General features: G+C 58.1%; 1 protein-coding gene across 1 annotated transcript; it reads left to right on the forward strand.

Annotated features, from left to right (window-relative positions):
- Window positions 1-213: 213 nt before the first annotated feature.
- On the forward strand, window positions 214-26713 carry RAPGEF3 (Rap guanine nucleotide exchange factor 3). The gene is made up of 28 exons (XM_065934555.1): window positions 214-722; window positions 1189-1401; window positions 6960-7013; window positions 7100-7206; window positions 7406-7527; window positions 7671-7839; window positions 8396-8480; window positions 8808-8868; window positions 8955-9031; window positions 9213-9359; window positions 9888-10000; window positions 10285-10373; window positions 10677-10755; window positions 10946-11096; window positions 11178-11260; window positions 12023-12062; window positions 14815-14896; window positions 15180-15326; window positions 17654-17751; window positions 18131-18256; window positions 18344-18525; window positions 18792-18882; window positions 19023-19073; window positions 19949-20036; window positions 20383-20447; window positions 20892-20946; window positions 21040-21111; window positions 22089-26713. The coding sequence occupies exons 1-28, from the start codon at window positions 717-719 to the stop codon at window positions 22205-22207; spliced, it is 2772 nt and encodes a 923-aa protein (XP_065790627.1). The 5' UTR covers window positions 214-716; the 3' UTR covers window positions 22208-26713.

Genomic DNA, 26713 nt, shown 5'->3' on the forward strand with positions numbered 1-26713 from the left:
GGAGGCAGGGCGCCCCCGGCCGGGAAGCGGCCCCAGCCCGGATTTCCCTCCCGGGTGGGGCCGCAGTGACTCACCCCTTCCCCCTTCCCCCCGTTTCCTTGTTTGCGTTTCTCTTCCCGGCCGCATGGCGGCCCTGCCTCGCAGCCCCTACCCCGCCAGCCCCGCCGCCGCCGCCGCCGCCGGGCACACACGCCCGGGGCGCTCCGGCCCCCGGGCCTTCTCGAGGCCAAGGTTCCCGCCAGCTCCCGGTGCCCGGGGCTCCGACTCCGCCCCCTGCCGGAGCCCGCCCCCGTCCCTGCCCGAGCGCCCGGCGCGTCCTCCCTGCCCCCTCCGGGAGGGGAAGGGGGCGGGCCGCGCAGGGGGTGTGACAGCTCCCGCCCGGATCAGTGCCAGCTGCAGCCTCGCTTCAGCGCCCGGTGCCAGCTGGCTCTTTCGTTTGGGACGGAGGGGAGGCTCGGGGTTCCTTGTCGCGGGGGCGGGGGTGACGTTGTCCCCCCACCAAGCCCCCAGTTCTCCCCCAACCCGAGACGAGCCTTTCCACCCAGCCTGACTAGGGCTGCCTTGGAAGCGGCTCCAGCTACGCATTGGTCTGCTCACTTCGCCGGGGACTTACAGGCCGGGGGCACACAGTGGCTCGTTGTGGGGCGGGCGGGTGCTCCCGCCGCCCCCTGCCTTCTGCTAGAGCCTGCAGGGCTGTGCGAGCTTGAAGGAGGAACATGAAGGTGGGTAAGGTGGGGTAGGGGCGGGGGAGGAGGAGCAGGGAGGAAGCTGACACGGTGGGGGAGTTGGGGTGGGAGACAGAGGCTTGGTCCAGGGTAAGGAAGGAGGAGGAAAGAAGGGTTTGAGCTGAAGCTGCGTTTCTCGGGGATCCAGTGAGTCCAGAGCTCCATACTGGGAGTTGGTGGAGATCCCTGCAGGTCCATGGTCGCTGGGGTGGGGCAGAATTCCAAAGAAGGGCCTGATCTCTGGTACGCCGCCGGCTGGAGACCCCTAAGTGCGCCAGACCGGCAGGCCCCAGTGAAGGTCTTCCTGTCCCTCCCCCGGCTCCTGGCAGGGGCGCAGCACCTCCGCCTGACCAGTCCAGAGGACTCGAAGGAAGTGCTTCTGCCTGGGGCGGCCGGGCCGTGCTTTGGTCCAGCTGCCCCGGACCCAGCCTCATGGCAGGCTGCCTTCCTCTTCCCATCACAGGTGGGCTGGCCAGGTGAGAGCCGCTGGCAGGTGGGCCTGGCTGTGGACAGCAACTCGATTCTGGGAGCACCGCCGTTGGGAGGCCTCCCGGACGTGGTGCCGGAGGGGACACTGCTCAGCATGGTGCTCAGAAGGATGTACCGGTCCCGAAGCTGCTCCTACCAGCTGCTGCTCGAACACCAGCGCCCCAGCTGCATCCAGGGGCTGCGCTGGGTGAGTCCCATCCCCTTCCCCAGCCAGGGCCAGAGCCCCCTGGTCTGGAGGGGCCCCTGCCTGGGAGGGCGAGCATGCTGCTGGTGGTCCAGCTTGCTCTGCAGGCATGGGAGATACACCTGGGGTGGACAGCCGGGCAGGCAGTCTGGCCGCAGTGTGTGGGTGGCTTACACAACTGCGTTGTGTATGCGTGTGGTGCCCAAGTCCCCCTATTCAGGCATGTGGCGAAGGGGAAAAGAACTTGTCACTTCCGTGTGGCTTGAGTTAGGCAGTCGTGTATTCTTCAGGTGAGGGTGCAAGACATGTATGAAATACAGGGGTCAGGTCAAGTGCTGGGGAGGTAAGCTTGGTACTATTCTTTAAACATCACCGTGGCAGCATTCTCGTTTAGTGAGACTGAACTGCGTGGAGTCTGCGTCTTGATCTGGGGTGAAGTGGTCATGTGAACGTTGCTTGGCATCGGCTTGGAGGGGCTCAGGGGAGAATTCTGAGAAGTTTGGAGACTCTGAGATGAACGGAGCTCCCTTTGCCAGTGAAGAACATCTCTGGAGCTGCAAGAATGAAGGAAAGAGAAGTGTGTGTTGGGTGGGGGGCTGGGGAGATGCTGGATAGTGGGCAGGATATGGTTGCAGGATCCAAAACAGCAGAGAAGCTCTCCCCAATCACCCAGACTTAATAGAGTTTCTTCACCTGAGCTCTGGTGTGTGTTTGTGACGTGTGTGCAGGTGGGTGTGGGGAGGGCACCGGGGCAAAGGGGTGGAGTTGGATTAGGTGATAGAGTTGGGAGAACCCCTCTCTTAGGAGCAAATTCTTTTTTGAGTAGAATGACCACCACCTTCTGCCTCCTTCTTCCTACCTCACCCGTTTATATATTTACCAAATATTGCCATTTATATTTACCAAATGTACCAAAATATGAAGCTGAGTTGAGAAAACCAAGGCCCACCAAGATAATGGGGTCCCCCTTGCAATGGGAAGTGAGAGGAGAATCTAGGTGTCAGTCCCCAGCTGTCCTCCATTCCCTCCCTCCCTGGGTCCTCCTGAGAAGAGGCCTCATGGGCCTGGGTCCTGCTCCAGATGGCACTCTGGAGGGGGCAGGGGAGCCAGGGTCTTTCTGGGCTTAGCTGTTTGCCCCCCTACCCCCCACCCCAGGTCACTGGCAGTAGCTACTGCTTGGAGCCAGTGGGCTGGAACCCTCCCTCCCTCCTTCCCTCTCAGGCTATAATTACTTGTGCATTTCCTGTCCCTTGCCTGGCTTGTAGAGGCTAGGTGGGGAGTCGGGGGAAGGTCAGGGGCCAGGACAATGAGGTCACTGGAGGATCCCCTGGGACCCAAAGTAAGGGAGAGAGTGAAGGAGGCTGCTAGGCTGTCTCCTCACTCCCTCGGTCCCAGAATTGAAGGGCTGGTATGCGTGGGGAGGCCAGAAAGGTGGGGGTGAGGATCAGTGGAGTGAGAGATGGGGTCAGAGGCGCAGAAACGAGGCCACTCCCCCACCAGGTGTGTGTGCACGAATTAATGATTAGAGGGAACTTAGATTTTTAGGGCTCGAGGCAGGGGCCACATCCTCTCCTGAGGACCGTCTCTGGGGAGTAGAGGTGAGGTGGTTTCAGCCCATTGTGTCTGTGTTTAAGAGACTCTGGGTCCCTGTGAAGCTCTTAATTCTCACCTCTGGGATGATGCCTTTGGTTGAGGGGGCTTGTGTGAGAGAACAAGTGTCCGGCAGGGAGTGTGCATACACAGGGCGATGGGTGGATGTTGTAAGGAGGTGGAGCCCAGAGTCCCAGGACAGTGCTGGGAGTTATCCAGGCCATGGCCACCTTTAGAAAACTGAGAGGGAAATCCATCAACCTCCTGAGGTCTGAAGAGAGCACTTTCTGTTTCCATTAGACCAGAACAAGAGAAAATTAAAGCAGGTTACAGCAGGAGACCCTGAGGTTTGACATAGGAAGGACTTAACAACCATGGCAAAGCTGATGCTGGAACAGGGTGGAAGAACGTCTCCTTTGATAAACATTAGGGGTACATGAGATCTTATCGATGTCTGGGAGCCAACACAGAAACCAATCTGTCTAGAGGCAGGGGCAAGGTCAGGATGACCTCTGGTGGGTCCTCTGAGCTTAGAGAACCCTGAGATGCTACTCTTTGAGTGATTGTTTTGGGAGCGGTGGCTCTATTCTCTAACTCAGAAAACATGCTTTCATTCAACCTGTCCAAATAATGGAAGTAGCTAGTGTTTGTGCAGTATTTATATCCAAAGTGCTATTATGAGCTTTAATCACATCAAATAATCTCACAGAAGCCCTGAGAGATAGCTACTAAATGATAGCCATCATTTCATTTTATAGATGCAAAACAGAAGCCCAGAGAGGCTAAGTGACAGTCTAGGGTTACACAGCTGCTAAGGGGCAAACTGGACTTGGGTCCGAGACAGTCTGGCTGCAGAGTTCAAGTGTGTGGTGCATTTTCTCTTGCTACAGAAGGTACCACTGACACTCCAGAACCTCACCTGCCTCATGCATCCTTTCCCGGTCCCATCGCACACAGCCCTGGCCCGAGACCCTAGCCCTGGCCTAAGGGAACTGGTCTGACAGGTCCCCATGTGGCTGTCTGGCTCTGTGCCTGCCCCTCCAGTGTGACTCTGACACTCTGTGACAGGGAGGGGGTGGGGCAGGCCATGACGCTGTGCAGGGAAACTAACTAGGAGCTCTTCTTCCACCCTGAGCCCTTCCTGTCCAAACCTAGGAGGTGGGGGGTGAGGGCCTCCCCCGCTACCCACACCAGCCACTGCTTTCTAGCTGACACTCGGGGGCATCAGATCAGGTACAGCATCAGTCAAAGTACAGCATTTCTTGCACCGTGTCCAGGTGATAGCTGCCCATCATGAAAGAAGACTTATATTAAGTTACCATTGAGTAAGTAGTTACTGCAAAGCAAGCATGGCTTTGAATGCTCCATATTATTAATTAACTCATTTGATCCTCAAAATTACCCTATGGGATAGGTACTGTTGCCACCAACCCCATGTTATAGACGAGGAAGCTGAAGCACAGAGAGCTTTATAAGCAGCCCAGCATCACACAACAAGCTGGTAATGGGGAACCAAGATTTGAACCCAGGCACCTGACTCCAGAGCCCACACACCTGACCACAGTCCCTAAATAGGACCCCCACCCTGATCCCAGGAGGCCCCCATGCACAGGGGACCATGGACATGGAATCCATGGCAGGGGTTCAGAGGAGGGACTGCGATGACACACATATGGAACTTCGTCTAACCCAGGATTTTTAAACTTCCCTGCCCATGGAACGTTCCTGAGGACAGAATTTACCACCTCCGAGTCCATAGCACACAGTGGGGGAGGCCCAGCACCGTGGAGGCTCCATGGGAGATGGTAGGGCTTAGTGGCTAAGATCATGGGCTTTGGAATCAGATGGGCACAGGGTGAATTCTGGTGCCCCTATTTACCAGCTTGAAAAGGGCAGGTTACATAACCTCTGTGCCTCCTTTTCTCTAGCCAGGAAACAGGAGACAAACACCTACTTCTGGTTCAGTGTTGATAACAATTATTCCAGTAGGATCTTACATTTCTAAGCAGTTGTGTGACTCTGGGCAAGTTACTTCATCTCTCTGGGCTCCTGCTGCTTTTTTTGGGAAAATAAGAGGGATGCCTTCAGGTTTCTTCCTCAGCTCTGATGGGCCAGCGTTCCAGCTCTGAGCCTCCTGCGCGTCCCCTGGGGCAGGACAGGAAATGGTTGAAGCGAGGCCTGCGGATCTGAGATCTGAGTCTTGACCAGCCTGGCCATGTGACCGGGCACCTCCTCTCCTGATGTGCCCTCCAGGGTCAGAATAATACCAGGAAGGGAGTGTGTGCTGGAGCCTGGGTCCTGGGCACCGAGGGGCACTGGGGGGACTGGGGCCACCTGGGTTCTCTGACATGAGCAACAACAAGTCATTAGCTCTTGGCACTGTTTGTTCCAACACAGGAGGCTGGCCGGGTAGCATTCCTGCCCTTCCTCCCTCCTTGGCTCCTCCTCTTTTCCTGTCCTATCGCTGAGTCTCCAGGGCCATGTCTGGCACTGGGATGGGCCTCATGACTGGGGTAAGGATACCTTTGGGACACCTAGTGACTTCCGCGCGGCATTGGGCCAGGCGCCTACGCATGTCGGACCTCAGGCCTCTGCCCGGCACACAGTAGGAAGATGCTGGGTCCAGGGGAGAGGGCTCTGGCCCCAGACCAGGTCCTCTTCAGGCCCTGAGTGCTGATGGGGAGGCTGCGGAGAGAAGGAAGGGGAGGGAGAGGAAACAGGCAGGTATACCGGGTGGAGTGAGACCAAGAATGTAAGCACTTCTGGTAGGAGTTTATCCCTGGCTGGCTGGCTATGTATCTGAGTTACCAGGGCACATCACCTCTAGAGTTTTGTTTCTTGATTAAGTCAAGGAGGACTGACCTTGCCTGCTCTGCCTACTTCCCTTCTGAACCTATTCTCTGTGAAGCCAGATGAAATCACGAGAAAGACGTATGAACTGTCCAGTGCCCGCGTTTGGGAGGGCTCCTAGAGGGTAGGGCATCCTGCTCAGGAGTGTTCACAAATTCCAGTTCTCAGGTGGCAGGAAGAGAGGAGCATGAGAGGCTTTTATGGCCGACATCCCAGGGCAAACAGGCCTTCGAGTCCTGGATGGCCCGATAGATGCAAGAGCAGGGAAACGTCATTCACCAATGATTCTACATAAACCCTGTTTCTGGAGACTTCCCATGTACTGCCAAATCTGACTCACGTTTGCAGGGTTAGGGACTAGCAGCAGCATCGCGGAGAAGGCGAGGGCCTTCCAGCAGGCAGCCCGCCCTGTGCTTCACAGATGAGTAATAATAACTAACGTGTACACACAACTATATGTATATGCCAGTCAGTGCCTTAAACATTTGATCTCTATTAACTTACGTAATCCTTTCCAAAGCTTGAGTTGTCATTATGAATGTTTTATAGATTTATAGGCAGGGAGAGATTAAATCATATATTCAGGGTTACATAGGAGCAGGGATTGGAACCCGGGAGTCGGCTCCAGGGCTTGTGTCTTTACCTGCCAGGCTGCATCGAGGCCACAGAAGGCAGGAGGTTTGTCTGTAGTCCTGTGACTAGGGACCGACCCTGGCTCGGCATCAGGCCATGGGCCTCCGGACCTCTCGAGCTGCTTACTTCCTGGCCTTCTTATCTCAAGTCCCCATGCTCCCCCAGCTCCACGGTGCCCCTCCCCTACACGCTGAATTACCTGGATGCCTGGGCACACTGGGCCCTGAGGAGGCAGAGCTGGGACCTTATCCCTGGGGATGCGCTGATGGAGTCATGAAGGAAGACACGGGTCTAGTAATAGGGCTCCTGGGTAGCGATGAGGCAGATGCCTGGCATATGGGGGGGTACCCAGTGAATCTTTGTTGAACCGTTAGCTAAATGAATGACTGGAGTCAAGAACTGGGCCAGGGCTGGGAGTCGTGGTGGAGGGGCCCGAGAGCTGGGTTTCAAGGCCTGGCACTAACACTCAGACTCCCCACTGCCCTCAGACGCCACTCACCAGCAGCGAGGAGTCCCTGGATTTCAGCGTGAGCCTGGAGCAGGTACGAGTCCAGAGGGGCAGGGCTGGGGGGGGCCCGCACAGCTGGACTCAGGGCTTGAGCCAGCTGGCTGTACCTCCCTCCTCCAGGCCTCCACGGAGCGGGTGCTCAGGGCAGGAAAGCAGTTGCATCGACACCTCCTGGCCAACTGCCCCAACCTCATCAGAGACAGAAAGTACCACCTCCGGCTCCACCGGTGAGCGGCGGCCCTGGCTGCCTCCTCGCCCACCTCCCCACCACCCCCAGCAGTTTTCTCTCCTTTTCACTCTGTCCAGGCTCTGGACCCAGCCTTGCTGCTAGCTCTAGAAGGTGCCATTCGGATGGAGTTCCTCCCTCCCCTCTCTCCCTCCTGCCTTCTGATCTCCTTTCCCTGCCCTGTACCCTTCCCCTCCCAGGCAGTGCTGCTCCGGCCGGGAGCTGGTGGATGGGATCCTGGCCCTGGGGCTGGGCGTCCACTCCCGGAGCCAAGCCGTGGGTATCTGCCAGGTGCTCCTGGATGAAGGCGCCCTCTGCCATGGTGAGCCTGAGCCCCGGGTGGGTGGGTGCCCAGTGCCAGGCAGTCCTGGGGAGCAGGCCTGTGCTGGGCATCTGAGTGGAAGCCTCATACCTATGTGGCCTCAATTTCCTCTCCTCCCCCTCGCCTGGGCCTCTGCCCCACAGTGAAACACGACTGGGCCTTCCAGGACCGAGACACCCAGTTCTACCGTTTCCCTGGGCCGGAGCCAGAGCCCGTGGGCATCCATGAGCTGGAGGAGGAGCTGGTGGAGGCTCTGGCCCTGTTATCCCAGCGGGGGCCTGATGCCCTGCTCACAGTGGCGCTTCGAAAGCCGTAAGTGGGCGAAACCCTGCTCTCAGACTCCGTGGTTTCCCCCTGAGGGGGAGTGAGCCCCGACTTCTCATGGAGGAGTAGGACCCTGGCGGGACCCAAGGCCTGAGCTCTGGTCTGCACCTGCCACGGACATGCCGTGTGACCTCGAGCCCTTCTGCCCCCTCTGAACCTGGTCCTTCCTCTGATTGAGGCTGTGGGGCCTATGGCCTCCAGTGACCCTGCCCCCTCTGAGAAGCATCCGTGGCCAAGACAATCGTGGCAGGTCTGGGTTCAAATTCCAGTTCCACTGGCTACTAGCTCTGTGTCCTTGGGTCTCTGCTGGCCAGCTTCCTCTTCTGTCAAAGGATAACGATAGCCCACATCATGGGGTTGTTGTGAGGGTGGGATGAAGTCATATGTAAAGTGCTTGGCCCGGTGTCTGGAGCATGGTGTGCTCCCATCAAAGGCTGGCCCGTTATTGATAAACAGCCCTGGCCGGCCCAGGCTGAGTGGGCGCTGTGGCTCCCCGCACCTGGCTCATAGTTCATCATTTCTTCCTGGTCCCGTGTGCCCGCAGCCCTGGTCAGCGCACAGATGAGGAGCTGGACCTCATCTTTGAGGAGCTGCTGCACATCAAGGCCGTGGCCCACCTCTCCAACTCGGTCAGCCCCTGGCCCCGCCCCACCTTGCCCTCCCCCAAACCTCCCGTCCTGTGACCCCTGCCAGACCAGAAGACACCCTCCTCCCCTTCCACCTGTGGCCTGGAGACTTCAGCCTGATGACTTGTCCCCGGCATGGCATCCTTGTCCGAAGGCCCTTCTGGCTCTCTCTGCCCATTTCTTCCCCTGCTTTGTCTCCTGCTGAATCCCAGGTCACCTGACCTCATCACAGCTCTGTCCCCCCAAGCATGCGTGGCTTTGGACCTGACCTCCTCCCCTGGGCCCTCGTCCCCGGACTCGCCTCCCTGACTCCCGCCCCCCTGCCCACAGGTGAAGCGGGAACTGGCTGCGGTCCTGCTCTTTGAACCTCACAGCAAGGCAGGAACTGTGTGTAAGTCCTGCCTGGACGTGGGCGGAGGCCACAGGGAAGAAGCGATGGGTGCCTGGGGCATGTCTGATCTGCGCTGCTTCTCTCAGTGTTCAGCCAGGGGGACAAGGGCACCTCGTGGTACATTATCTGGAAGGGTTCGGTCAACGTGGTGACCCATGGCAAGGTGAGCCTGCCCCCCGTGCCCAGCCCCTGGGGCGGAGCTGGTCCCTGGTCCTTGTCCTCGTGGGCAGGGCCTTTAATGGCCCCAAGGCTGCCAGTCTCTAAGGTCCCCTCCTGCTTTGGTGGCTCTGGGTCTCTCCCGGTGAGGGCTGGGGGGCTGGGCTGTAATTCGGGCCTGGTTGCAGGGCCTGGTGACCACCCTGCACGAGGGAGACGACTTCGGACAGCTGGCTCTGGTGAACGACGCACCCCGGGCAGCCACCATCATCCTGGGGGAAGACAACTGTCATTTCCTTCGCGTGGACAAGCAGGACTTCAACCGTATCATCAAGGTGCTGCTGCTGGGGGTGGGGTGGGCAGGGACACGTGTCGGGAGAAGTGGTGTGGGGCAAGGAGGAGGGACCAGACGGAGGCTTTGAGGGGTAGGGAGAGGTTGGAGGTGGAAACCTTGGGGACGGTGGCTGGAGGCGGGAGCCCAACTCTGGGTGTGTGAGGAGGTGCGTGGCATGCAGAGGAGGTTCATCGAGCCCTGGGAACCCTGGCTCTGGTGGGAGTCCAGGGGTGAGGTGACAGAGGGGTGGGGGTCTAGGGTGCAGGGGGAGGCAGCCTGATGGAGAGTGGGATCCACTGAAGGAGCGCTGGGAGGGATGGGCTAGAGGAGGGGCTCAGGCTGGGCGATAGTCAGCAGTGAGGGACACATCTAAGGTCGTGGGCATCGACTAGGGAGGGAAAAGGGCTGCGGGTCCTTGTGGGAGCCTTGTGGGCCTCGGAGTTTGGAATGGGGGAGGCAGAGGGAGACCCTAGATTGGGGAAAGGAGCTGTGGTTGTGTATTGAGCACCGGGTGTGGCTTGTTCTCCAGGATGTGGAAGCAAAGACCATGAGGCTGGAAGAACATGGCAAAGTGGTGTTAGTGCTGGAGAGAACCTCCCAGGGCACTGGCCCTTCTCGTCCCCCAACCCCAGGCAGGAACCGGTAACACATCCACCATGCCGCCTCTCCATACCATCTCTGTTGCCCACCTTCTCTCCTGTTTCCTGGGGTTTACTTCCTTCTCTGTGTCATACACATGCCTGCAGGGGGTGGAGAGGCTTCCAGGGATTAAGATGCATCCCCCGGGTTAGCCCCTCCTCCACCACACGGGGGTGGGCAGAGGGCTGGCAAATAGGGATGAGTGATAGGATTGATTCTTGATGTCTGCCCCAGCTGCGGGAGGGGGAGTCGGGGCTCGAGTGCTATGGACTGGCTGTCTCTGCCAGGTATACGGTGATGTCTGGCACCCCAGAGAAGATCCTAGAACTTCTGTTGGAGGCCATGCGGCCTGACTCCAGCGCTCATGACCCAACAGGTAGGGGCGGGAGACACCCTGCCTGCTTTCTGACTCAGAGAACGGTCAGCACCGCCTGGGAGAGGGCCAGGCACCGTGCATCTGACCTCATCGGGTGCTTGATCGGTCTCTTTGGTCAGCGGGCCAGAAGTTTTCATTCCTGTGTTCTTGGCTTGTGTGGGGAGTGCTGTGACAGGGACTAGATGTTGCTGCTCCCTGGCCCGTGGTGGGGTTGGTAAAAAGGATGCCAAGGTTATGCATATACTTGAGGTCAGGAGACTTGACCGCTGAGTCCCTCACCTGTCCCCTGTCCCTGCCTCACAGAGACATTCCTCAGTGACTTCCTCCTGACCCACAGTGTCTTCATGCCCACTGCTCAGCTCTGCGCTGCCCTCCTGCACCAATATCCTTCCAGCCCTGGGGGTGGGGACGGTGTGTGGAACGGGGAGGAGGGATGCCCCCGCAGCACGGCTGTACTGAACCCTCCAGGCCCAGCCCATTCACGGGCTCCGGGTGTTCTGCCCTCCTGCGCCCGTTCCTGGGGGTGGTGGGTGGTCCTGTCGGACACTGCGGCTCCCTTGACTGGGACCCACCTTCCACGCGGAGCCCGCGGGGGGCAGCGAGCAGGAGCGCAGCTCCTATGTCTGCAACAAGAGGCAGCAGATCCTGCGGCTGGTCAGTCAGTGGGTGACCCTGTACGGCCCTACGCTCCGCACCGACCCTGTGGCCACCAGCTTCCTCAAGGTACCTGGGAGCCAGGCGGGGCTGGGCCGGGTTGCCCGGGATGGACATGGGGGTCTCAGTGAACCTTGGCATCCCCCCCAGAAACTGTCAGACCTGGTGAGCAGGGACGCCCGGCTTAGCAACCTGCTGCGGGAACAGTGGCCAGAGAGGCGGCGACACCACAGGTGATGCTTTGGCTCAAGTGAGCTTGTCACGGGCGGGCGGGATGGGCAGTGCGGCAGGAGCTAGGAGCCCCGGCTCGGGAGGCGAAAACGTGGCTTAAATCCAGGCTGCATCTCTGCAGCTGTGCCGCCCTGAGCCCGTTACCCCACCCCCACCCCCACCCCCAGGGCTTCGGCTGCTGCCTGTAAAGCCCTGTGCTGGCCCACTTGTCTAGTCCTGCTCATCTCAGTGGGCGTCCTCACCAGTCTCTTGCTCTGCACCCTCCCGTCACGCGTCCGTCCTTGCTCAGGCAGCCCGCGGTCATTTGTGTCATCCTCCCACCGCCCCGCACACCTACGCTGCTCACTGGCTCCTATTTATGGCTGAGCACCCTTGGTGCCAGCTCCCGCCTGCTCCACCCAGTCAATTTCCCAGCCTTTACCTCGTGCTCCCAGACCTTCCCGCCCTCCCATGCCTCCCGTGGGGGGCAGCTGGGGTTCGGGGAGAGCTCACATGTGGCCTCCCTGAGCTGGCACCACACCGGGTCCCTTTTTCCCTGGAGCTCCTTCCCTCCCATGCTGGCCTGGGGAAATCGTAGGATCCAGGGGCTGGATTTCAAGTCGTGCCTGTTCTGGGTCATCCTCTCCAAATCTGCCAACCTCTGAGCCTCTGGTGACGGTGGAGGGAGTCCAGAGCCTGAGCACCCCTCCGCTCTTGAGCCTGCATCGTCCTGCCTGCTGGGGGACCCTGCCCCCAGCCTCACCTCCCTCTCACTTGCTCCACAGGTTGGAGAACGGCTGTGGGAACGCGTCTCCTCAGATGAAGGTGTCCGTCCCGAGTGGGCTCCTCGCGCCTCTGCCGGGCCCCTGATTTCCCCCTCTTCCAAGGACCTCCAGGCCCCTCTGCATGGGAAGGTCCCCCCCAAACACAGGCACATCCTTGGTCTGGGTTAGGTGCTTATGGAGCTCGGGCTGCATTTGACACTGGGGCTGGGCCTTGCAGGAGACAGAGGTCTAAGGTCACTCCCCCTGACCCCCACAAGGAGTTTTATTCCATCTGGTCATGCTCATAGTCAAGCTAAGTTGCTTTAGTCATGTCCAGCTTTTTGCGACTCCATGGACTGTAGCCCGTCAGACTTCTCTATCCATGGGATTCTCCAGGCAAGAATACTGGAATGGGTTGCCATGCCCTCCTCCAGGGGATCTTCCTGGAGATCTCTGACCCAGGGATTGAACCCACATCTCTTATGTCTCCTGCATTGGCAGGCGGGTTCTTTACCACTAGTGCCCCCTGGGAAACCCACTCATGCTCACGGCTCGGGCCAATTAGCAGTTTCCCGCCTGGCAGGTGAGGGCTGGTGCCTGGAGGCATCTCTGAAACCCCGGGGGCCCTGGGGGCCAGTGCCATCCCCAGCAGTGGGCTGGGAGAGGAAAGTGGGAGGAGGAGTCCTGTCTGGAGTGAGATTTGAAGAATGGGGTGGGGAGGACTGGGAAGGTAGGTTGGGGCTGCCTGTGGAGACTCGCAGTGAGAATCAAACCCAAATGCCTCATGTGGGCCTGCGGGGCCCAGCTGCCTCTCCCACCTCATCCTGCCCCTTCCTCCTCTGAGTCCTCTTCTGCTGAAGGTGAGGCTCCCTCCCTCCTCGCCTCCTGCCCCTGCCTGCCGGCCCCTCCCATCTCCCTGTGGGAGCCCTTCCTCCACTGGCTCCCCTCCAAGGTGTCCTCAAAGGTTTTCTCTAAGCCTTGTCCCAGTGGAACTGTTTTCTTTGTTTAGTTGTCTCCTGGCTAATTGTCTGCTGGTGTCTCTCCCGGCCCACTAGAATGCTGGCTCCATCCCTGAGGGGCCTTGAACTCTTGCTGCTGATGTTCAATGAAGGGCAGGCGGCATGCCTTAGGTGCCAGGTGGCTCTCCCAATCCCCTACCGCATCCTTGGCACCTAAGGCATGCCAAGGATGCGGTAGGACATTGGGAGAACCACCCTGTCCTTGAGGGGCTCACAGGGAAGTGGGGGACAGAGCTGCAGAGCAACCTCATGCGGAATAAGGACAAAGATGGGGTCTCTGGAGGCAGGAAGGAAAGGGCTGAAAAGGAAAGGATCGGGGTCAGGGAGAAGCGACCGCTGGAACTGGGAGGTGCAGGGAGTGAGGGTGGGGGGCGCAGAGGCTGCAGGCAGGTGTGGGGAAGGGAGCCCGCCTCCTGAGGGAGCCCTGGAGGGGCCAGAGCAGGTGGAGCCCCGTGGGCCATGGAAAGGGGCCTGGCCTTTGTCCTTTGACCATTGCAAGCCTTTGGAGGTGTCCAAGCCCAGGATTGACAAGATGGGATTTGCATATTGAATAGGTCAGCTGGGGAGCCTGAGCTTTATCCAGCAGACAATGGTGGCCTGGACGCTGTGATAGGAAGGTTAATCTGGCTCTGGTCAGGCAGATGGGAGTGGGAGGGAGGGAAGCACCCGAGAGGCAAGGCTGGTGGAGAATAGTTGCACTGTTGTAGTAGATAAGGCGTGGGGCGATACAGGCTGGTGGATCTGGGGATGGCCTGGGCTGCAGAAGGGGGAACACAGAGACCCCGGAACTAGATGATACTCTGTGGGGAAGTGGGGGAGGGGAGCAGGGGGGAGCAGGAGCCTTGAACCCAGGGGAATGGCCAGAAGAGTAGCCTGGGAGGCGGGATGAGGGGATCCAAGGAGTATTTGGGGTGATGGAGCACAGATATGGAAGATCCTGAGGCCAAGGTCTGCAAGAGAATTCAGTGCCCAGTGGTATGGTTTTAAGAGTCTTCCATATGCTGGGGGCGGGGAGAAGGGGGGAATTGGTACACGATGCTGGGAGGGGCCCTGAGGGGAATGCAGAGATTTGGCAATCCAGGGAGGAACCATGGACCAAGGTCTAAACCTCATCTGCTGCCTTTAGAGTTGGGAGGAGGAAAATAGTACAAAATCTGGAAAGACTAGTCGGTGGGCAGAGGAGCTGTGTGAGGGAGGCCTTTGGGCAGTGGGGGCCCCCCAAGAGCCCATTGTGGTGGGGCCTTGGAGGGAGGGTTATGGGGCAGCTGACACAGTTGAGTGTTGGTGGACAAGAGCACGGGGGAGGGGGAGCGGGGGGCAGGTTTAGGATTTCAGCTGGGCCACTTAGCAGCTGTGCTGCTTTGGGTATGTTACTTAACCTCTCTGAGCCCTCACTGATTTTATCTGTAAAATGGGGACAATAATATTTTGTCAAAGGGCTTTTATGCATATCTAGATACTTAAAATAAGCATGTAGAAGACAGCAAATGGTAGCTGAAGGAGGAAAAGACCAGGATCAACAGCGGCCTTGTGTTCAGATTAGAGAGGCTCTGGGCCCATTTGGCAGAGGGGGTGGCACACATAGAGGGGCACAGACTCATTCTGAGCTCTGCTGTCTCCCCTGGGAGCCTCAGTCCCCAGGTTCCCAGCGCCTTACCTGTCCCAGGTTTGCGGGACAAGCAGATCCCTTAGGTGGCGTGTGTGCTGTATGGGACCCGTGCTCCGGTGACGGGCCCCTCCCCGTCCCTGCAGGCTCTCCTGTGTCCTCTAGTCCTTACTTCCTCTCCTTCTCAGGCCCGGAATGTACCTGTTTGGCTCCCCAGCCAGGACGAGCCTCTCCCCAGCAGCACCTGTGCCATCAGAGCTGGGGACAAAGGTTGGTGGTCCGAGTCAGCCGGGGCAGAGCCCGAACCCTGCTCTCCCCACCCTTGACTTCGGGGTACCTGGCCCAGGATGGCATGTCGTGCTCCTTGGGGGTCTCTGTTTCAGGCTCCCCGCTTGCTCACCTCAGGGTCTCCCGCCTGCCTGCCCAGGCTTCTCCTTAGTACCGTTACCCACCTCCTTGGGACCCTCCCTCGCTGCGGTCACTGCCTTCTCCCTGCTGGGGTGGGGAGACCAGGCGGCTCCCTCCCACAGTTCAGTCCCATCTTCCTCTCCAGTCCCCTATGACATCTGCCGGCCAGACCACTCTGTGCTAACCCTGCAGCTGCCTGTGACGGCCTCAGTGAGAGAGGTGATGGCAGCGTTGGCCCAGGAGGACAGCTGGATGAAAGGGAAGGTGCTGGTGAAGGTCAACTCGGCAGGTGGTGAGTTGTGTCTCTGGGCAGGGTGGCCCAAGGGAGGGGGCCCCTCAGAGCTATGCCCACCCCCTGAATTAAGATCATCACCATCTTTGTCAGTGTTAATGGTAGTTAGCAGTTATGGGAGGCTTATTGCATCTCTTCAGTGTGCTTTGCATGTCGTGCTGAAGAGCATGAACTCTGAAGCCTGCTGCCAGCATTTGAGCCCAGCCCTCTGGCTCCCTTTTCTCTGTCCCCAAGCAGGATGCTTAATCTCTCTGTGCTCCTTTTCATCATCTATAAAATGGGGATGAAAAAGTGCCTGCTTGTAAATGAGCTAATCTATAAAAGTGTTTAGAATGATGTTTGACAGCTCTACATAGATATTAGCTACTATTTCATTATTATCGTTTGTTGTTTAGTTGCTAAGTCATGTACGACTCTTTGCGACCCCATGGACTGTAGCCCGCCAGGCTCCTCTCTCTGTGGGATTTACCAGGCAAGAATACTGGAATGGGTTGCTATTTCCTGCTCCAGGCGATGGGCACAGACCCAGGGATCGAACCTGCGTCTCCCACTTGGCAGGTGGATTCTTTACCGCTGAGCCACCAGGGATGCCTGACATTATTATCATGCTTACATATTTATTTAATCCTAATAGCCATCTTATGAGATGGGTACTTTTATCCTATTTTCAGACAAGGACACTGAAGTTCAAATGGATTCAGTGATTTTTCCCAGGCTCACCCGTTGAGTACATAGACAGACTTTGAATTTAGGTAGTTGCTCATTTAGTCCATCAACATCTTCGAGGGTCATCTATGGGCCAGCAGCATGTTAGGAGGCAGAGGTACCATGGCAGGTAAGATGAGCAGCTTGATGGTTAAGAGGCTGAACTGTGGACTCCCAGACCTGAGTTGTAATCCCAGACCCACTGCTTATTGACTATATGATCCTGCCCAAGTTGTTTGACCTCTGTGAACTTCCATTTCCTTGTCTGTTGAATGAGCACTGTCACGACCTATCACCTAGGACTGCTGTGGCTATGAAATGAGCTACTGTGTTTGAAGCTCTTAGCATGGGACCTGGCATAAAGTTGGCGCTCAGAGTATGGCAGCATGAGGATTATTAAGACCGGCCTTTAGAGAACTTGGGACATTAAAAACCACTGTTATCCATGAAAGACACAGCATGGGTATGACAGCTGGAGCCCAGGGTAAGCAGCTGGTCATGCAGAGAATAATGGCAAGGAGTGGCAGGGAGACCAGCAAAGCCTCCTTCCTTCAGGAAGGTGAGATGATGAGGGTGCCGGTGCCTGTGTGCTCCTCTGGGAAGCACTGCCCTCTGGTGGCCACTTGGCAAGTTGCAGTTGTCCAAAGCCAGTGTTAATGGAGACCCTACATGCCATGCTCTGTTTAGAGCACTGATTGCTTTGATGGACACCTATGCCAGGGCTTCCCTGGTGGTTCAGATGGTAAAGCGTCTGCCTGCAATGCGGGAGACCTGGGTTCGATCCCTGGGTTGGGAAGATTCCCTGGAGAAGGAAATGGCAACCCACTCCAGTACTCTTGCCTGGAAAATTCCATGGATGGAGGAGCCTGGTAGGCTACAGTCCACGGGGTCGCAAAGAGTCGGACATGACTGAGCAACTTCACTCACTATGTCAGTAGTCAGTATTTTATTACAAACTCCCTGATTTGTGTGTATTTCCTTGCAAGTCACATACACACATTCCTACACTACTGCTACGTGATCATAGAGCAACACACAAACCAAATGCAAAACAGGTAAGGGAAAATCAATGTAAGTGCTAATATTTTTTTCCTGGATGCATGGATGGTCTTGTGTACCTTACTTTGGAGGCTACTGGTCTAGGGACTAAGGACTCAAACATGAATGAAAACACAATCCCAGTCCACAAGAGCTGATGAAAATCCACACACACACACACAAAGAAAATCCACACCAAGATTACTGTAAGGCATTTCCCAATTTTCAAAGGGCTTGTATATGTATCATATCCTTGTAGCCGCTATTTATATCAATGACTTCATTTGACTTATGAGTAGTCACGGGAAATCTTGGTGTCTGCTTTTGACAAAGGAGGAAGCTGGGGCTCAGGGAGGCTCCAGCGTTGCCCAGTGTCAGCCTGTCTCACTAAGACTCCTCTCTCATTGTCCTCAGGCCCTGCTGCCCCTGTGCATGTGTGGGCATGCGCACCTGTGCATTTAGAACACCTGCCTAGGACTCCAGGGCCGCTATTGGGAGATCTCCTCCAGCCTCCACCCCGCCTCCGGTTGCTCCCCGGCCTCCCTCTCTGTCCCCACCCAGCACAGCCTCTGCTCTCTTTGCAGATGCCATTGGCCTGCAGCCAGATGCCCGCGGTGTGGCCACATCCCTGGGACTTAACGAGCGGCTCTTTGTTGTCAACCCACAGGAAGTGCACAAGCTGGTAGGGCCAGGCAGGGCGCCAGGTCCCTGGGAAGGGCTGTTTTGGGAGTGGTGCGGTGGGCGCTAGGACAGGGCCACATGGAAAGGAGAGCAGGGCCTGGCTCTGGCTGCTCCTAAGGAGGAAGAGAGAAGAGTGGGCCTCAGCCGATGGAGGAAGTCTCAAGGGGAGAACTGTTGGGAGCTCTCAACTGGGAGAGGGGCCCCAGCACTGGGGAGCTGTCAGAGCATGCCTCCTTGGGGAGCCCCTCCACTCCCTGCAGCACCCCTGCCCTCCTGACATTCCTCCAGCCCTGGGCACAGACTTCTGGCCCCAGACTCTCTCCCCGCACCATGCCCCCTGGACTCCCCAGGAACCCCTCTGAGCACTCTTCCACCTGCAGACCCCACACCCCGAGCAGCTGGGGCCCAGTGTGGGCTCTGCCGAGGGGCTGGACCTGGTGAGCACCAAGGACCTGGCGGGCCAGCTCACAGACCACGACTGGAGCCTCTTCAACAGCATCCACCAGGTGCTGGGGCGGAGCGGAGGGGAGGAGAGCGGGCGATGGGGACACCCCGCCCCACGCACTGACCTCGTGTGCTGCCCCCTTGCCCAGGTGGAGCTGATCCATTATGTGCTGGGCCCCCAGCACCTGCGGGACGTCACCACCGCCAACCTGGAGCGCTTCATGCGCCGCTTCAACGAGCTGCAGTACTGGGTGGCCACGGAGCTGTGTCTCTGCTCCGTGCCCGGCCTACGGGCCCAGCTGCTCAGGAAGTTCATCAAACTGGCGGCCCAGTGAGTGCCTGTTGGCTGGGTGGGCTGGGTGGCAGAGGCCCACGGTGCCCTTACTTAACCCCCCGATCTGTGATCGGGGTGTGGCCAAGTCACCCACCCTCATGCCTGCCTGGGGCCCCTGCTTCCCCATACCATACAGCCCCAGGCCCTGCAAGGGCAGCGCTGGCCTGGCTGGGTCTTGTGCTGTGGCCTGGGGGGTGGTGTGGCTCTGGGGCTCTGTGTGTGTGGCTGCCTCCCCTGAGGGTCTCTGGGTCTTCTGCTCACAGCCTCAAGGAGCAAAAGAATCTTAATTCCTTCTTTGCCATCATGTTTGGTCTCAGCAACTCGGCCATCAGCCGCCTGGCCCATACCTGGGAGGTGAGTGCCATCGGCCGGGTAGGTCAGGGCCTCCCCACCCCGGTCCTGAGTCAGGCCCCTGCCTGTCCTGGGGGGTCCTGGCTGGGGATAGGGCCCGCAACCCCAGAGCAGTGACAGCCCCGCCTGCCTCTCCTTCACAGCGGCTGCCCCACAAAGTCCGGAAGCTCTACTCGGCCCTCGAGAGGCTGCTGGTGAGTGCTCCCCACCCCCCATCCTGGCCCGACCCCCCGCTTCTTCCCCACGGCACCCCTGCCTGTCCTTGGTCACTATCCGGGCTTCCAGTTGGGTCAGGGCCCGGTTCCCTTTGTCCTGTGAGCCTGGGGGGCTGGCTGAGAAATGCGGTGTTTAGCACTATGGGGTCTGTGTAGTGTATTATATGCCTCAGCAGGTGTATAGGGGCCTGTGTGGCATTTGCTGAGGCATTTGCTAGCCCTGGGGTCTGAGGTGCCAGAGGACCACCAGGGGGCTGCTGACCTGCCTCAGGACTCAGGAAGCAGGTCTTGACCCAACTCCCATGGTGTTCTGGGGTCTGTCAGAGACCCCTCAGGAGACTCAAGGCGCCTAGGCCAAAAAATGAGACAAGAGTTGAGGAGCTGAGCCCTCCACTCCCAGGAATTGTAGCGGGGGTAGCAAAAGGTGTAAGTGTTCAGGAGAGAGCTCCTGCAGGCTGCTTTCATCAGCAAGGTTCCAAGAGCTCTGGGGGAAAAAAATTCTCCTGGGGCTGAAGAAGTACAAAGGGGTATACCCACTAGAAAGAGAGGGACAGAGGGAGAGAGGGGCAGAAAAGAGTTTTCCATGAATCCTCAGAGCCCCTGTGACAATGTCCATGCATGTCCTGGGGGCTAACGAGGCCAGGAAACCACGTCACGCAACCTGGCATCCCAGCTCCGGTCCCTCTGCCTGCCGCACAGCCTGCCGTGGGAAGATCTGGGGCCGAGAGGAGTGGGCTCCAAGGAGTGGGCACACGGCCTCTCCTTGGCGCGTGGGCGTTTGGTTATGCTGTGGCACGTGGTAGGTCACAGTATGCAGGACCCTCCCTCTCTCACTGTGGCTTCCTCCCTCTCAGGACCCCTCGTGGAACCACCGAGTGTACCGTCTGGCCCTCAGCAAGCTCTCCCCTCCCCTCATCCCCTTCATGCCCCTTCTTCTCAAAGGTAAGGGCACCAGCCCCTGCCGCCCTGCTCCCATCCCGCCCGTCCCTGCCGCAGTGTCCACCTGACCCCCTGGATGATTCCACTGTGCCAGCACCCTGGGGCCACAAAGGTTAATGAGGAGCTTGCCAGGTAGAAGCAGAGTTAAGACACGCAGACATTAGATGGCCGATGACACGAGGCCTAAGTGATATAAAGAAATTGCTCCAGGAGGCTAGCAGGGAGGAAGAGGGTCACGTGGCAGGCGGAGGCAGGCCCTCGCCTCCCTGTTATTGGCCCCTCACCTTTCCTTGGCTGCTGGGAGGGGAAGGAGTTTGGGGACCTATGAGCAAGGCCCATCTCTTTGCAGACATGACCTTCATCCACGAGGGAAATCACACATTGGTGGAGAATCTCATCAACTTTGAGAAGATGGTGAGTCCAAGGAGAGCAGGTATCTGAGGCTGGAACAGGTTGGAGGCTGTGACGATGGCTTTGAAAGGGACGGGGGTGGGAGACGGTCCAAAGGTGTTCTCAGTAATATAAATATGAAGACTTCCTTTAAAATAGCCCCTGCATTACTCCACTGCACGCCCTCAGAGGATCTGGTCTCCACTAGGGAGTGCCAGGGTGACGGCCTCAGCTATCACGCTCTTCAGCCAGAATCCCCTCCCCACCAGGCCTCCTCCTCTCTAAGCCCTCCCTGATTTCTGTCTTCCCAGTGCCTGGTCCCTGCTGGATCTTTGGGTGAGCTAGGGGATAGCAGGCATGGCCCTGTCTCCTACAGCCCCTGGTGCCTAGGAGCACTTCAGCTGTCCCCCAGGCCAGGCCAGGGCCCCGTCCCTCATATCAGGTCTCATGTCCTTGTTTGGCCCCCAGAGAATGATGGCCAGAGCCGCACGGATGCTACACCACTGCCGAAGCCACAGCAATGGTGAGAGGGCAGGTCCCCGGTGGGCGCCCCTGAGTGATGTCCCCTTCAAGGCACCAACTTGGTCTCTTACCGACTCCCTCCTCCACCCCCCAGTGCCTCTGTCACCGCTCAGAAGCCGGGTCTCCCACCTGCATGAGGACAGCCAGGCGGTCAGAGTTTCCACGTGTAAGTGAGGGCAGGGGTGGGTGCTGACAAGCTGGCCACGGCTGGCTGGCATTTACAGGCACATCCATACATGAAAGGGCTTCCCGGGTGGCTCAGATGGAAGAGGATCTGCCTGAGGGAGACCTGGGTTCAATCCCTGGGTTGAGAAGATCCAGTATTCTTGCCTGGAGAATCCCATGGGCAGAGGAGCCGGGCGGGCTACAGTCCATGGGGTTGCAAAGCACGATGTTGATAATGGTTCACAACAGCTATATGACGTAGGTAGAGTGTTATCCTCACTTCAAGGTATACAATGGACTGGAGCCTTGAAAAAACAGGTGGAAGCCGCCATGGGGTAGAGCTGGTTAGATAAGCAGTTAGACAGAGCTGGGACCCACGTGCTCCTACTCCAGACCCGTGTTCTTTTAATGGGCCTTCACTCTGTGTGAAAAGGGATTAGTCGTAATCCACAGTTCATGCCACACCGTCATCATTATCTTACTGTATGTATGTATCTATTCTGGTAATAGCACTCTGACCATAACTTCCATCTCCCTAGTGGTGGTCCCCTCTCCTATCCTCTTGCCCCTCCCCACCCAGGGAAACCACTATGCTGAATTTGAGTTACCCATGTCCTTGTTTTTAAAAAATAGTTTTATCATGTGTACATATAATAAAACATACCAAAAAAAATTTTTTTAAGTACATATATCTTTAAAATATCTGATATATATATCACGACAACAAAATATTCTTTAGTTTTCGTTGTTTTTGAACCTAGTAAAAGGGGTATTAAGCTGCATATAATTTGGGGGCCTGTTTTCTTCAGTCTGTGCGGTTGACCACGGTGCTGTTCTGTCCCAGAGGGGGGGTGGGGTGTCCTCTAGATTGGCTGTGGGGAGTGGCAGGCTGGGTGGCACAGGGCAGGGGGGTCGATTTGCCCCTTGGAAGGGGAAAGGTGGGCTCTACAAAGTGCTGACCGCCCTCCCTGCCCCCAGGCTCGGAGCAGTCAGTGAGCACCCGGAGTCCCGCCAGCACCTGGGCTTACGTCCAGCAGCTGAAGGTCATCGACAACCAGCGGGAACTGTCGCGCCTCTCCCGGGAGCTGGAGCCGTGAGGAGGGGCTGGGCTGGAGCAGACACTGGCCGCTAGGAGAGCCCGGGGCGCGCCGGGCCAGGAGGCCCACGGGCTGGCCGAGCCGGGCAGGGCTCTCCAAGGACTGGACCTGAGGCCCGGGAGCGGGCAGCGTGGAGGCACCCGTCCCCCGTGATGACTGGTGGCCAAGGAGGACCTGGGAATGGAACGAGCCGGCGCCCAAGGCCAAGGAGTGGGGGACAGAGAGGCCCTGGAGTGAGTGGGAGAGCAGAGCGTTTTCTCTCTTTGTGTTCAATAGAGAGCTCTCCACACCAGGATCTTCCCAGATTCTCCGCCTCATGGCTCTGTTGTCCAGCCGCCTCTGGCCCCTGGGGTGTGTTTCCATGGTGGGCTGAGTTCCGCACGCCTGCGGCCGGAGCAGGCCCACTGCCTGGGGAGGCGGCGGGTGGAGGTGGGGAGCAGTGGCGCCTGTCTTTCCACAGCCTGTGCGATAAACAGCTGGGTGTGGTCAAGGCTGTTTGTGCAGGAGCGGTGGTCCCCGAGGAGCTGTATTGTTACCCTAAGTGGACAGAGGCTGTGTTCTCTGGCCAGCCCCTGGGGTGGGGCAGGGAGGGCCAATCCCCGCCCCCTGCCCGGGATGGTCTCCAAGGCTGACTGCGTCCAGGCCTCAGCCCCCTGGTCACAGGGGCTGTGGGCGCCTGCAGCCCTGCGGGGGGCTCCTCCAAGTGGCCCTCAGCGGTCCACGGCGGTCTGAGAGGCTGCGCCTTCCTCCCTTCGCCACTCCACTTCCTCCCTTCTGCCTCCGGCCGCTGGGTGGTGCTCTGAGCGGAGGCAGGGATGCAGAGGCGGAGGCTTCCGGGAGTCACGTCTGTGATGAGTGGTCCCGTCAGCTCTGTCGGCTTTGAGTGCTCCACATCTCCCCTGGGAACCAGCCACGCCGTGAGGACCCTCCTGCCCAGGGACCCTCACATGAGGAAATTCCAGGTGGGACGGCCCTCTCTGCTCCCGTGGCCTCGAGTCTCGGCAGGGTGAGCTGTGCTGCCTGACCTTGAGAGGGACCCTCGGCCTTGGCGATGCCCTGGTGCAGGTTCTGAGGACCGGGGCCCAGGGGCGTATGGAGCAAGCGGGTCCCATACCCAGAGAGGGGTGGCTGCTGGCACATACTCAGGGGCTCAGGCTGAACACCCCCTTCTCCCCTCACTCCTCCCCTGCCAGATCTCTCATCCCTGAGGTCATGGACTCGCACTGCCTCCAGAAAGGGTCAGAGCTCTTAGCAGGAGGCAGCCCAACTGGGGGGTCATACCTCAGGTTTCTCAGTGAATCCGAGCAAGTCAGTGAACAGTTCTCCACTTCCATTTCTCCATGTGTCAGATGGGTGTGAAGATCCCAGGTCAGCTCTTAGAGACAAACAGGTAAACGGCTGCTCTGCCTCTGCACCTGAGGTGACAGCTGAGGGCTGCCCCGTGTCCGCTGCCTGTCGGGGGCAGCATCTCCTCAGAGGAATTAGGGGAGCCCACTCTCCAGGGAGAGCCTGGGATGGAGCAGATGCAGGGTAACCAAGCCAGTGCCCTTGCCCATGGGTAGAGATGGAAGACCCAGGGGCATGGACGCTTCCGGAGCTGAGTAATCATGACATGAGGTGTGGAGCCGGTGAGTCAGGGCTTCAGGGCCTTTCTTGTCTCCTAAACCCATTTTCTGTCGACGTTTCGGCCAGGTCCAGACCAGCCAGCTGGACGGCTCTTCTCATCCTTTCAGACCCAGGGGCGACCAGCCCTGTGACAGAGTAGAAACCCAGCATGGTGGGCATTGTCTGTCAGCATTTCTCTTTTTCCTCCCTGTGGTCACACCCATGTCCCCAAGGAGCTTTGGCAGTGCAGGAATCTGCCCAGCCACCTCCAGCTGCCTCAGTCAGTGGGGCAGGACGCCTTTTGAGCTGGTCGAGGAAGGCCTTGCCAGGAGAACTGTGCCCAGGACAGGCAGGAGGACACAGACTGGGAGCCAGAGACCCCAGTGATGGGATGAGCCACCACGAAGGGAAAGGCTCCAGGTCACGGTGGCCTCTTGCTCTGAGGGCCCAGTCACCTGTCTCCCTGGCTGCTCAGCTATGGGGTGGATGGGTGGCATCCGTTGTGGGCTTTAGCAGGCCAGGCTGTGTGCTGGTGGGCTCCCAGGGTGTGTCCCAGCTTCAGGAGAGCTGCAATGGGAAGAGGAATTCACGGGATGCTGAAAGAAGAAAGTGTGAGGTCAGGCCTTTAAAAGATATTTTATCTCAAAGGGAGGAAAGCAGAGATGGAGAGTGTGTGTATTTGATGAGGTGGACAGAGTGGGTGATTCCTCTCTCTAAAATATTCACACACACACCCCTGCCTTACCCTCTTATCCTTAGTTTTCCTGCCAACCCCCAGGGTAGGCTGGGGACCAGCCCAGGACTGTAATTGTGGGATGCACAAGAGGGAGGGTCCCCCTCCAGCAGGCTGAGCGGGACCTGGTGAAGGGATAGGGCAACCTGGGGCGCCCCGACCCTCTGGCTGCTCCTGCTTCCCTCTCCTCTCTCCCCGACCTCGCTCCATCGGCACAGACCTGAAGCTGAGGCCGCAGCCGCCCCCTCCATCGCATCCAGCGGAGTTAGAGATGGTGGTGGTGGTACAGGGACACCTGCTTTCACGATGCTCCTCGTGGCTTCTGTGTTCTCAGCAGTCCTGGGCCTCTGACTGCACTGATTTCCAAGCAGCAGTGATGAATCTTCTTAATGTTGCTGTTGTTCGCAGTATTTATCACGCTAATAGATTTAATTTTGAATAGTGTTTTCATTATTTTCATTATTTCATCTGTTAATTTTTACCCTGATGATAAGGCAAGTATTTTTACCCCTGTTTTATAAAAGTCAGACTGAGGCACACAAAGATTTACCTAAGGTCACATAACTGGTTAATAACAGGGTGGGCAGGCGAAGGACCTGGGTGTGTATCATCCATGCCCATGTCATCGGCCTTCCCATCCAAATCCTTTCCTCGTGTCCCTGGAGGAAATGCAGAGATAATCTTCCTGAACCCCAATATTGCTTCTTTTCTGGGGCTAGACCCTGCCTATAAATGTCTCCTTCCAGGTGGTGCAGCGATAAAGAATCTGCCTGTCGATGCAGGAGACACAAGAGATGCAGGTTCAATCCATGGGTCGGGAAGATACCCTGAAGGAGGAAATGGCAACCTGCTCTAGTGTTCTTGCTTGGAAAATTCCATGGACAGAGGAGCCTGGTGGGCTACAGTCCATGGGGCCTCAAGAGAGTCAGACATGACTGAACGGCACAGCAGTCCCTCCTTTGGTTTTGAAATACTTACTGTGGGCTTCATAGGGCAGTCCTACCTATGAGATAGGCAGTTATGGCCCCCTGGAGCAGACCACCCAGCTAGGGAGACTGATGCAGAACAAGGCCAGCAGAGTGGAGGAGATGCCCCAGAGGGCAAGTCCAGAGAGCAGTGGATGCTTGGGGCCGTGGGATCTCACTACTCACCCCTAAGCACTCAGGCCCCAGCTGCTGCCCTGGGCTGCAGCCCTCTGGCCCCCCTGAGCCCTGGACGCCCGCCTGCACAGCTCTACCTCCCAGACTGGGGGTGCTCTGAGCTCACCACTGGCTCCAGCCACCCAAGTATCAGTATGGTGGCTGGTGGCTGGGACCGTCTCTGACTGGGCCACTGTTCTCCAGCTCTTCTTCCTCTCACGGACCTATAGGCCAGAACATAAATGCATTCCAGAAAGTATCAGCCCTGCCCCCAAAGTCCTGGGCTTCTCACATGAGGGCCAAGGCCACGGGCTGGAAATAAGCATCCTCTCAGGCCCGTCCAGTTGCCCCAGTCAATCCAGGCACCCCTCTTTGAGACTCTGGACTCTTCAAGACCCAAGCATAGCCCAGCCTGACAGCACTCTGAAACAGGGCTACTGTCCCTCCCAGCCAACCGCGTCCGACTGCTCTGTGCTTTGAGAGCTCATCCCTCTCGCCTGCGTGTCATAGGGCAAGTGGTCTTGCTGGGGCCAAAGGGCTGCTGCTGCTGCAGGAGTTTGGGCCTCGGGACCCCCAGAAGAAGGAGAAAGGCTGGGCTTGGAGCCCAGACACACGTCATGTGGGAAAGAGTAAGATTCTGGTTTTTTGTGTGTGTTTAGATTCTGACCAGTATGGCCCATGGGCCAGGAAGCCCAGGGCCTTGCCTGACCCTGCCTGCCATGCTGTTGGCCTTTGAGGAGGGCCTGGGCCTCAGTTAGCTCACTGGTGTGTGAGCTGTGGGCAGCTGGAACTGCTTCCCAGTTGCTGAGTGGAGGAGATTGCAAGGATTTCCTGGCACTCAGGGGACTCTAGCCAGCATAAAGATGGCGAGAGGGCAACGTTTGCTGTGTCCTTGGCAACAGGACATTTAAAACTTACTCCACCTCCCAGAAAAAGCGCTCTGGCCAGTGTTAGGGCGGTCTTCCCATGGGCAGGCAGTGGCCTTGGGCAAGTCCCTTCCTCTCCCAGAGCCTCAGCTTCCTTATTAAT

The sequence above is a fragment of the Muntiacus reevesi genome, chromosome 4 (assembly GCF_963930625.1).
Source record: "Muntiacus reevesi chromosome 4, mMunRee1.1, whole genome shotgun sequence".
NCBI lineage: Eukaryota > Metazoa > Chordata > Mammalia > Artiodactyla > Cervidae > Muntiacus > Muntiacus reevesi.